The 12,392-nt window shown below is 49.2% G+C and overlaps 1 protein-coding gene across 1 annotated transcript in view; it reads right to left on the reverse strand.

Moving 5' to 3' along the window:
• Nucleotides 1–12,392, reverse strand: part of ADAM19 (ADAM metallopeptidase domain 19) — a 74,190-nt gene that overhangs the window by 25,258 nt on the left and 36,540 nt on the right. Inside the window, exons 5-7 of the mRNA XM_090288495.1 lie at nucleotides 11,948–12,024; nucleotides 3,745–3,937; nucleotides 3,031–3,096 (exon numbers count right to left, since the gene is read on the reverse strand). Of these exons, the coding sequence (XP_090144621.1) occupies nucleotides 3,031–3,096; nucleotides 3,745–3,937; nucleotides 11,948–12,024 (336 nt within the window). The remainder of the gene's footprint in view (nucleotides 1–3,030; nucleotides 3,097–3,744; nucleotides 3,938–11,947; nucleotides 12,025–12,392) is intronic.

Genomic DNA, 12,392 nt, shown 5'->3' on the forward strand with positions numbered 1-12,392 from the left:
CAAGTAACTGTCTGATAATACCACCACAGTTTCAGGAATACATTGTGTTGTCCGGAAGAGTCTCAGGCAGGAGTCAGCAAACTTCTTCTTACATGGATAGATGGTAAATATTTCAGGCTTGGCAGCCATACTATCTGTCACAACTACTCAACTCTGCAGTTAGAGCTCAAAAGCAGTCACAGACCACACCCACAGCAGCAGGCCTTGAAGTGGTCCAGGAAAACCTTATTCATAAAAACACAGTGGGCTGGGTTGGACCGTGGGCTATAGCTTGCAGACCCCTGATCTAAAGAAGGGACTATCTCAACCTTAAACTTTCTATGATGACAAAGTAAAACATGGTGCCTCACCTGGCCTTTTCCAACTACCTCACCTTCCACCTGCATCATGAAAGTTCTTTGTATTCCCATTTTTACAGCTGTTCTGTCTCCTTCTGCAACACACCACCTAGCTCCCCGCCTCTCCTGGATTTCCCCTTTCATCTGCGGGAGTAAGCTGAGCCTACCCCAGGTGCCCCTGCCTAGGACCAGGCTGTGAACAGCTACTTGATCATTTGTACTGTGGACAATGTTCTTTCTCTCTCTCTCAGCAGCAACACTATCCCCACCTCTGCTCCCTGTGCAGAGCCCAGAGGAGGAGCCTGGCCTGTCTCAGCACCAGGTTGTAAATCACAGATAAGGCAGCCCACCCCCTCCGTGTATTCCCACCCTTTCAGATTAATTGTCAGGCATCATTTCTGCCAGCAGAGGATGAGCGGCTGCTTGAAGAGGGAGTGGGGGAGAGGTGGGAAGGGGGCTGAGATTTGTGAGTCTGAGAGCTGGCCTGGCCTTCTGTATCCCCTCACCCCCACCCCTCCCATGACTCATTCAAAGTCCAGGACCCTGAGAAATAAGCAAGTTCCCTGTCCCCAGGCAGCATGAATCCCATCTGCCAGGAACGCCTGACAGGCTGCTCTCCCCTCCTAGGACCGTGGCTCTAGGCAACACTGTAGTCCCCGGGCACCTTGAGCAGACTGTTTTCCTTTTGGGGGCTTTTCTGAGACCCTGGACATCAGGAGACTAAAGATGCCCAATCCCTACCCTGCCCCCACTCCTCCAGCTTCCAGAGACTGACATCCAGTGGGTTTTAAAACCCTGCACCAGGATCCCACTGGGAAGAGTGAAGGGCTGAAGGGAGGGGTCACCCCACCTTTATAACAGAGTGGTTGTGCTTCTACATGCTTAGCTACTGGGGTCCCAGGAGCTGTCATCTGAACAAAGGATTCCGTGGCTAAAAAGAACCGTTCAGGAACACTGTACGAAACGATCTTAGATGCAAAGCTTAAATGAAAAGCATGTCCTGGAGTCAGAAGAGCTCAGCTTTCTTCCAGCAATCCTCCCACTGGGGGCCAGCATGGTCACCTCCTCCCATGACCTTGGAGCCCTGGCTTTTAAATCAGCTTTGGATCTTGCTCCCCACACTGCTCTCCCATCCTACACACACACACACACACACACCCCAGTCTTTGGAAAGGAAAACAAAAGAAAAAATAAAGGGCTGTTAAAAATCAATACTGACATCAATTAAAAAGCAAAACTCCTCAAAGCAGAACACAATGTTTCCTGGCCTGGAATGCCCTTCGCCTCCACCCAAGGGCCACCTCCTCCTGCCATTACACACCAAGGCAGATCTTCAGGCCTCAAGTCTAGTGTTCTTTCCAGCACTCCACCCTGCGCTTTGGGGCTGTGGACTAGACAGAGGGCCTTAGAAGGAGGCCTCTAGGGAAGCTGGCAGCTAAGCCACGTGGTTGGGGCATGAGACAGACCGGAGCCTGGACAGGTTCTGTCCTAAGGGAAGCACTCGGCGAGCCTCTGGTGTTCGAGCACAGTCGGCTCATCGTGACGTCCCAGGCCCAGAAGATGTGCTTAGTTGTGCGGTTGAGTCGCTACATAACGTGAGGATTGGAGGTAAAACATGGCTAATTTAGGCAAAGGTGGGCTCTGGGGCTTGAACCCATTCTTCAGGTGTCAACTTCAAGATCACCGCCTTGGAGAAGCTTTGCCCAATTTCCAAAGCCAGCATGTTGGATCCCTCATTATCCGCACTCCAATCCTCCTTACTGATACATCTTAGCAGTTGTCACACTCCGAACTAGGGTATAGTTCTGTGCTGCTACTGTAAATTCTGTGATACCAGGGGCGGGTCCGTCCATATCTCCTGGGGCCAAGTACTGTGCATGGCACGTAATAAAGAATCAAGAAATCATTGATGAATAAGTGAAGTCAAATAGAGGGAGGGTGGGGGGGGGAGAGAGAGAGAGAGAGAGAGAGAGAGAGGCATGTTCTTTGAGTCTTAGCAGTCAAGGCCTGTGAGAACTGGTCTAACTTGAGGAATATGGGATTAAAAGCCAAATAGCTATTCCTTCAGGTCAGCAGTTCTCAAAGTTATTAAAACATGGATTGTGGGATCCCAGCCCTACTGTTGAGGATTCAGTAGCTCTGGGGTGCAGCCCAAGAATTTGTATTTTCACAAGTTCTCCGGTGCTACTGATACGACTGGGCCAGGGACCACATTTTGGGACCCACAGCTTCAGGTTTTCCTTTAGCACCAACCTGATTACAAAAATGGATCCATACATGGACAAGAAAAATGTATTCAACCAGATGAGTCAGAATATACATTATCGGTGCAAAAAATAATTGTTTTTAAAATTTCTATAGCGAATTCATAGACTCGCCGTGAATAAGCACCAAAACCTAGAGGTCTTCAGACGCAGTCTAAGAAATGTTAATCTGAATAATGTGAATTGTGCTGTTTCTTTTCTTTTTTTTTTCTTTAATCTGATACTAGAAAACATTTTTCCTTGTTGTTTTTTTCCCCCAACTATGTCTAAAATAGTAAAAAGAGCTCTTGGTTGGATTTAAGCTCAAAATCACGTGACAAACCGGAGAAAGATGACCGCTTCATCATTCCTCCAAAGCAGTCCGTAACCTGGAGCGGAAGCAACCAAGAGAGCAGTCTTTCTGTGGAAACCCATCGCCTCCCCCTTACCTCCGCAAAATCGGCCACGATGTATAGCTCCACATACTTCATGGAGTTTAAATCGTCCCTTTTCATCTAAGAAAGAGACAGGAGCAGATCAGAGAGGTAGAAATGGTGGACAGGGCCTCATTTCAGAAAACAGCTACCCAGTGGTGCTCGTTTAATTTTGAACTTGGGCACTAGAGGCAGCCCCGCGGAGGTCGCTACCACCCTCCCTACGCCCTGCGCCCACCATCTTGGTTATTGCTGGAAGCTGCTTTGGGACACTGGGTCGCATCCTTAGTCTCAGAAAACAGTGAGCTGGGTGGGCTGGCCAGGACAGGAAGAGCAGAGGCCAATGACTGGGAGGGAACATGCTGACCATCAAGTTCCCCACACGCCCTGAATCCACATACCTCTAGTTGATATGAATATACACAAGCACTTTGTGCATACGGTTAGGGGGCTGTTCCAAAAAGGGAAGCATGTCTTTTTTCTCACATTTTGAAGTTTCTGAAATGAGCACCTCAGAGTATTTTAAATGTAGTCATGTTTTCCCCAAAGCATTATTCTATCAACTACAAGGGTATCCAACACTCAACAATAACTTTTAGAATAAAGGAAAAAGCTATTTCCTCTTTCTTAGCCGTCTCGGTTTAATTCAGAATTACTTCTAGATCCAAAGTACAGACCCTCAGAGGGGACAAGGCCATGCCGAGATTGACTCCTACACTGAGAACTCACCCGGCGAGGTCCTTTCTTGATCTGGTTTGTAAACGGAAGGCCCCAGTCCCTGGTGCTGGTTCCGGAGTACTCGAACCCACAGTTCCCAGGAGGCAGCTTGAGATGTTCAGATCTGTAAATAAGGTGGTGGCCCTCACCGCCAGGGAGGGGCTCGATGATGTAGCTGAGGTTACTGTGCACCACAATCAGTCCTCTGTCAACAGGACAAACAGAATCCCTGGTCAAAGATTATAGCCCTGGAGAAGTCCCTTGCTCGGGCCTCAGTTTCCCCTGTGCAAAATGACACAGTTGGTTGTGGTTATTGGTACTGATCCTCATTATGAGGCCATGCACCCTTTGGTAAGAAGCTGGTGCAAACTCAGACTTCCTCTCCAGAGAAATGCACGAGTATGTGAAATGTGGTTCACAATTCAAGCTGATCACAGAGAAGCTCAAAAGGTTCTAAAAAGACTGGACCAGGGGCAGTTAATAATTACAAGTGATGGTCGGACCAGGATACTAAAACGCCTCCCAAATCCAAACATGGCATATGACAAATCATCGGCTGAAACTTTATAGATGCAGAAAAGGATCTATGGTGACCAGAGGAAGAACACTGGTCTAGACCCAAGTCCTGGTCTTAGCTGCAACATGACACTATCAAAGGCTCTTTAACAAATGTCTTCAGTCATTCTGAACCTCAGTGTCCCCGTGTGTAAATGCAAATGATAATTCCCTAACTCATGAGGACTCTTGGGATGATTAAATCAGATCACAAGTATCACTGTCCTTTGAAACCAAAGCTGGAGGCATCACCGATGACATTCCTACCAGCCCCAGTGACGCCCTGTCAGCAAGGCAACTCTTTGGTAAAGTGACATCCACAAAAAGCATGTGTGACTACTCTTTCTCTTGGTTATAGACACTAGCGCTGAATGCAGAATAAAGGCATTTGCTCACTCACTGAGCTCTTACTCCGTACTAGATGTGACCTAGACAGAATCTCTGTCCTCGAGTAATTCACAGCCCACTGGAGGACACACATTCACTCCGCAAATACTTCCTGAGTTCCTGCTATGGTCCGGGCATCGTGCTGGTTGCTGAAGAGGGAACAGGGAACAAGACAAAGTGCCTGCCCTCACGGAGCCTGGAGTCTGACTGAACAAGGGCTTATATCGCTATAGTATGTAACAGACCACAGAAAGGTTTTATCACCCCCGACACTAATGGACTAGATACAACTGCCTGAGGGGTTGCATCAGGGAGGCGTCTTGAGAGCTTTATCTGGATGTGGTGAGAAAAAGAGCTACAATTCGTTATCAATCACTATTGCAAATAATCAATAGATGGGTGAGTAGAGGCCCAAGTGGCAGGTATTTGCCACCCCTGATGCAGTGAGATGAACACAAGGGAATGTTCCAGTCTCTGAGGGAGGAAGAACCCCAGCAGCATTTCATGTGCTCCAAAACCGCAGGCTCCATCCATCCAGAAACCTCAAGTTACATTACCTCCACGTCAGCCTTTGCCACTCCAAATTGAAAGGACCTCTCTCGCCATCTCTCTTGGCTTCCAGCCCCATCTCTTGCTCCTCAGAAACCCCAACTAGAATCTGCCCTTTGGAAAGAGCCTGTGATGCTCTGAGGAGAGACAGCGCCAGGCTTTGGTCAGCAGCAGCCCTTCCTGGAATCCATCCCTGGCTGACCTCATTCTGGTGCCGAGGCCGGTGAACCTAACGGCTTCCCAGCTGCCTCGCCCAGGCTGACGCAGCAATCCCAGAGCAATCCTGGAGCAGCCCACTGGCAGGACACCCAAGGTGCTCCCTGGACAGCTGGAGGGGGAAGTAGGGCAAAGAGCAAGGGTCACATCCGCTCCTGAATCCAGACAGGAAAGGGCACAGGGCAGAGCTGCCATAGGCATCCTGTTTCCAAACTACCTTCTCATTTTGGCTGACCAAGGCCCTTCCCGTCACCTCAGTTTCCCCCATTGACTACAAATTTAGCAAACACAGAGGGCTGGACCACAGACCAGCTCATGCTTTTGTGTGCACCAGGTTGTGGCTGTGCAGATAACAGTCAGTGAATGGAAAGTTCCATGTAGGGACTGGGGAAAGTTCCAGGGCAGCTGACTGGGCATCACCTTAATAAGCCTCTGGGCCACTTAGACAAAGACCATGCCAAATTCTAGTGCAGGGTGAGTAACAATCACCGTAGTGGTTATAAACGATCGAGCCTTTGCCACGGACCAGGCACTGTGCTGGCTATTTCACTATTCACACCAGCTTCCATGATCCTTACAGATATTATCCCTGTTGTACAAATGAGAAAACTAAGGCTCAGCGAGGTTAACCAACTGACCCAAATTCACACAGGTAATAAGGACCTAAGCAGTGTGGTACCGGGTCCCATGACCTTAACCATGGCCTCACATGCCCCTGTCACATACCCTTGTACAGTGGGTTAGAAAGCTATCCCAGTTTACAGATGGGTAGAAATGACGGGCACCAGCAACCCTCCTCTGTGACTGTCCATCACGCAACTGGCCAATCAGAAGTAAGACATTTCATTCCCACATCAACGCAATCAAGCACCATCATGGGTCCCATTTTATAGATGAGGAAACTGAACCACAGAAAGATTAAATACCAAGCTCTCATGAGTCCTGGGACCAAAGAATTAAGGTCTGGTAGACTCTGGACACCGAGCCTTTAACCTCTATGCTATCTGTCTCCATCAGTGAGTTCTAAACCTATGGGTCAGAGATCGCTAGGATCAGAGCTCCCAGAGCTACGTGACAGAATATTCTACAGAGTGCATCAAACAGACAGAAGGGGGAGACTCAGATTCTACAGGCCTGGGTATCGACACTCTTAACAAGTCCCACAGCAATTCCAGGCACAGCCGCACACAGAAGCTGTGGCCTGGAGCCCAGGCTGTGCGGCAGGAGCCCCCTCTTCACAAAACCCTAGCAATTCTGTTTCAGGAGGTGGGCAGGTGACAAGCTGACAAACACAGGCACTGGAAGTCCTCCCCGCAGTAGGACTCTGTGGCCCCCCCATCTCCCCACTGTTGCCCCTGGTAACTCACCGCATGTCACAGTTGCAATCGTCCCAGACTGCCTGGGGGTGGGGGAGAGCCTGGCACAACCGCCAGCACTTTACAGTGAACCCCAGCTTTGACAGTAGGGAGCTTCTGAGAATCTAATTCCTGGGGCCCTCCCCTGTCTCCACCCCCAAGTCCTACTAGCTGCCCTCCTGTGAACACTCACCAGTTGTTTATCCTTCTAGCAGCCTCAGTTGATCTAATTTGCTAAATATAAGCACTGGCAGAACTTCATCAGGGCATGGGAGGGGGCGGGGGGCAGGAGGCTGGGTGGCCAGGACCTCACAAGATATTCTCCACTCCGCTCTCCATCCTACCCCTCATCGTTAAGAGCTTTGATACAAATGAAATTGTACAGAGGAACCCTGGCAGGGCAGACCAGAAAGGCAGCAGGCGATTCGGGTTTAACCCCGGAATGACTGCAGGGCTGGTCCACGTACATCCTTCAAGGAACTAGGCAAGACCGCTTCCTGGGAATTTGTCGATTCAGAGCCAAACCCAGAGGGACGCCCCCTACCTCCCTACATCCACAGCAGCCCTAAGAGTTAATCACCCTGTTACCCTTCCTTCTCCCCCCTTCACCCCAACTTGCATCCGAGTGAGAAGGAGTTACAGTAAACTTCAAAGACAGCACAGAAGGGGAGAAAGGAGGCAGACAGGTGATGTGCGTCCCCTGGGGGGGGGGGGCACGTGTGGAGCAGGGCCTGGGGCTGAGGCACACTGAGGTCTAAGAGCTTTGAGAGAGGTCACTCAACGATGCCGCCCTTCTCACGGGGTCCCTACGCTAACTGATGGAAGTAATAAGCAATGTGTACTAACAATCAAAGTAATATAAAAAGAACAGCACAGATTATATGTCAGGGAAGGTACAAAGCATTTTATTTGATAGCCATTCAACAGCGATGCATTGAGAACCTACTATGTGCCGGACTGTTCTCCACATGGGGGATGCAGCATGATGGGAAAAAAGTCCCTGCTCTTAAGGAGGCTGCACCCCTCACCTGATGATGTCACATTGTTCTCATCTTGCAGGTGAGAGAAAGTGATGCTGGAGAAGTGAAGCAAACCATCAGGTTCTGCACCAGGAATGGTCCAACTCGAGAGTCTACACCTGTCACACGTTAATGGTACTCTCCTATATGGGCTTACTCTGTGCCTGACACAGAGGTAGCACTTATCACCCATTCTGCATAAGGAAGGCCAGGATTCAAGGCGGAAAGGGCATTGCCACTCTGTGGCCAAGGGGCAGGCAGGTATGCACGGGCTGCCTACATATGGGCCACCTCTTCTGTCCCAGGCACCCACCTCCCTGAGAGTCTGTCCACTCCCTCTGCAGCACAGAACTTCCAACACGAAGGGGTCCTTTTAGTGATGCGGTCTACCCTCCTTTATCCGATGAGAGGAGCCAAAGCCCAGGGGAGAAGAAACTTGCCCAGGTCACCTAGTGAGTTACTGTTAGGGCGGAGGGCAGATCCCAGGTTTCCTGACCAGGCTCATTACTTGGAGTAATGACATAACCCCCAAGCTCCCTCCCAGGACTCAGCAGCCCCCTGCCTGGTGGGCACCATCTACAGAACTGAGTAAGGACTGTGGGAGGCACCAGCCCCGCTAAGACAAAGGTAAGGAGAAAATGAAATAAAAGAGGAAAGCTCAGAGATCACACAGCCAGGAGGTACATTAAATAAAAACAAATTTACAGAATGGAATGTATGGGGTCATTGCATTTGGATTAAAAAAATCATATATACACACCACATGTAATTCAATTATGTATATCCCAAAACATTGGCTGAAAGGGTGGGAAGGACAAAGAATTTTCACTCTTTTAGTTTTATAGTTCTGTATTGTTTGAACATGTAACACATTAATTAGCTATGCAATAGTGATTTTAATAAAGTTTCTTTAAAAATAAACTGACAAGTCATATTTTTAAAAATGTTTTTACTGCAACCAGTACCTCTCCTGGTGATGGACAGAGAGCTAGGGGGACACACGCGTGCGCGCACACACACGCACAGTGTCTCCCACATCCCACAGGTTCAGTCAAGAACACTTCAGCCCAGCACTGTCTAGACATCTTCACAAATAATCACTGCTCTTTGCATTCCTACTTAGTGTTAGTTTGCCAAGCACTTGGGCAGGTGAGAAGTCCCACAGACATTTAGAGGATGAGCCCTTCCTGGAGACAGACGTGAGGGATGTGGACACCTGACATCCCTCGTGCACTGGTGTGCTGTGCCACATCTTTTTACTGGTGTCGTTTACAAGTATCCAGAGCTGCCACTCAGTTCTCAAGGGGGCCCGAGGCCCAAATACAATGACAAAGCACTGTATGACATATGTGTATTTGCAAGGAATATTTCTCACGGGATATACAAGGCACTGAAAACAACAGCCACCTCTGGGGAGGGGAAATTTTGTAAATTCGGAGCAAGAGACCTATCTTTCACTTACACTTTATTACTTGAATTTTTTTTACTATGATCATGTATTACTTCCTCAAAGCAGCTTAAAGTACTGGTTTGGAGAGAAGAGGGGGCCTAGCAACCATCTGCACCACCAGCCCGAAGATTCCACTTGGTGTAAGTCCTACCTATTTTCTCCAATCACAAGGAGCATGTTTCCGGGAGAAGCACAATTGCTAAAAAGATTTTCCATTGCGGCATCACTTTATGAGCCTTGCGGGGAGACCTGAGCATTACATGGGTTTGAAGGCTGTAGCTGCCACAGCTGCTCCTTCTCCAGAGTCCAGACGGAGTCATCTGGCCTGAGTCTCCAGCTCTTAAATCAGTCGAGCTTAGAGACACCCTTGGTTTCTTAAGGTGTGTAGTGAGATGGCTGGGAAAGTGAGGCGGTGGACCGCACCAGAGGGAAGCAGGCAAAACAGAAACACATGGACGGCTCACCCGGTTTCCCCCTGTCAGCACGGCTGTGGGAATGATTCACAAGAGGCCAAGCCAAGTTCCCACCGCTCCAGACTAAGGGGACAGAGGAAGAGGCGGAGAGATGCAAGTCACACCTGCATGTTCCCTTTCCTCCTTCTTGGGAAAGAGGGTTGTTTACTTGCAGACTGCAGGTGGCCCTGGCTGGGCTTGTAAACACCACCGGGAGGCCAGTTGGCTTGGCTCAACCAAGTCATTTGAGAGGGGGACTGGAGGCCACTGTTATGGCCTCCCATCCAAAGCTTGTTTCCTGCCTAATTCCCTCCGGCCCACTCACTGCAAAGCCTTACAGAGGAGACATGGCCCAATTTATAAACAAACACGTGGCATCTGCAGCCTTGCATCTGCATTTGAGCCTGGGTGGATGTGAGCATAATTTCATGGTTATAAGATGGTGTAAGATGATAATAATCTTGCTTGCCTGTGGAGTGCTGCAGAGGTAACATAGTACATCTCATTCTCTAACATGCCTGTCACTGATGCCCATTTTACAGATGAGGAAACTGAGGGCTCAGAAAAGTACTTGCGATGCCTAGCTTCCCTCCACCTCTGTAGGGGATAGGCACAGAGCGGGTGTCCAATCTTAATATGTTGAGTGAAAGAAATAATTATTGAATGAACCAGTTGACAGAGAGGAAGGGTACACAGTGGAGACACCAGCTGGCTCATGAGACGCAGTCATGTGTGTAACCCCCCAATTCTGCTTTGAGTAACATCAGGTTGACAGCTTCAAACTGGTCACAATAGGAATATTTTTGCTTTTTCTTTTCTTTTCATAGAGACAATTTATCAACACATTGTGTATAGGTATCATATTAAAACCCAGGCAATTAAAACCCAGGTAATTATTTTAGGCAATTAAAATACAGGGTTTTCAGATCATCTCCTTTCTAAAAGGAGGGAAGTGTGGGGAGAGTCTAAATAAATGATATTCATTACTTCAACATGCAGGTATAAAATCCTACTATATGCAAAGCACTTGGGTAGGCTGGAGGAGAGAAACAGATATTTGAGATATAATTTATATTGTCAAGGAATGTACATTCTCAGGCACATGCTGTAATGTGCACACGGATCACCCGGGGATCTTGGTAAATGCAGATTCTAACCCAGTAGGTCTGGGTGTGACCAGAGACACTGACTTTGAACAAGCTCCCAGGTGATGCCACCCCTTGTAGGCCACACCTAGGAAGCAAGGACCTGGGAAGTAACTGAGTGCTCCTATGTGACAGCCAGTTGTACACATTAGGTATCTATTAACACACCCAATCTTCACAACACTAGGAATATTCCTCTCATCCACATTTTACAAATGAGACCATCGAGGCCGAAGACGTACCCAGCTGGTAAACTGCCACTGGCTCAGAGAATAAATAAAGTCACTCTTTTTCCAACATGCCACCCGGTTACAACTTTTCAGTTAACTTTTGGTCTTGAAAATTACCCTTGCTTCCCCTTTCTCTCTCTCCACTAGCTGCCCATTTCCTTTTTCACTGCCTACAAGTACTTCTTTCAGGAAAGAGCAAAGCAGAAGCGGGAGTAAATGCTCAAACTCATCGGTTTCGAGAGTATGAACCCCATCTTTTATTTTCTATATCTGGTTGCTTGGACATCTACTCCCAGGGTCAGCCAATTCCTGAGAGTAAACAACTCGCCAGCGAGCGTGCCTTTCAAAGGCGGCTTTCACCTGCGGGGCCACTAGCCCCTGCCCTGTCTACCCCAGGCCAGGTGCGACGAGGGGACGAGGGGCAGCCCTTGAGCCTCAGCTCCCACTATAATGACATTATCTAACCAGTCCTAAGCCTCGCCCATCCCTTCCTGCAGGCACCACAATGAAGACTCTTGCCACATTTCTCCTCCCTCTCTGCCTCCAGACTGACCCCTGGGCTTCCGGGGTGCCCCAACCCCTGGAGGCACCCTCCTTTTGGGATCCTGATTGAGCACAGCAAACTGTCTCTTCCACGGCGGCCGTCTCCTGCTCTGCTGGCGTCACCACACCTGCGTAACACGACAGCATCACCTTGCTCAAGCCCCTGCCAAGTCCGGCCCTTCTCCAGACTGGCTTGCACACACTCTCAATGGACAGCTTCTCGGGGTCCCTGCCCAAGGCCAGCCCTGCTCGTCCTGAAAATCCCACGCGTGGGGAGAGTGCCAGGTGTCCCCAGCACTGTCAGGATCTCTTACCTCATTCCATGGCAGGTGCTGAGCGTGACACTGGACCGATCTGCCTTCCTCACCGTCCCATGGTAAAAGCAATGATCCTAAGTAAGGAGAAAGGGGTGGTCAGGCCGAAGAACACTGAGAAGCACAGCAGCATTAATGTCTCGTGAAGGTCATGGATGACTGTACACTTAGCCTAACCTTAGAACCGGCTAAGAGCCTTCCAAGCCTCCGCTTTATTTGAGCCTCATAACAGTCCTGGGAGGTGGGACAGGCAGGTGTCTTCATCGCCATTGAACAGATGAAGAAGCTGAGGCTCAGAGGAGCAGAGGTTTGCCGAAGCTCCCTTCCACTAGTTGGAGACCCAGGATTTCAGAGCTAGTTCAGAGCTCTTTCCATGAAAGGATGTTGGCCAGAGGGAATACTGGCTTCCGAAGAGCCTGCCTCCCCACTAGTCACCTATGAATAG

This window comes from Furipterus horrens, unplaced genomic scaffold, assembly GCF_987537825.1.
Source record: "Furipterus horrens unplaced genomic scaffold, mFurHor1.1.pri manual_scaffold_10, whole genome shotgun sequence".
Lineage (NCBI taxonomy): Eukaryota > Metazoa > Chordata > Mammalia > Chiroptera > Furipteridae > Furipterus > Furipterus horrens.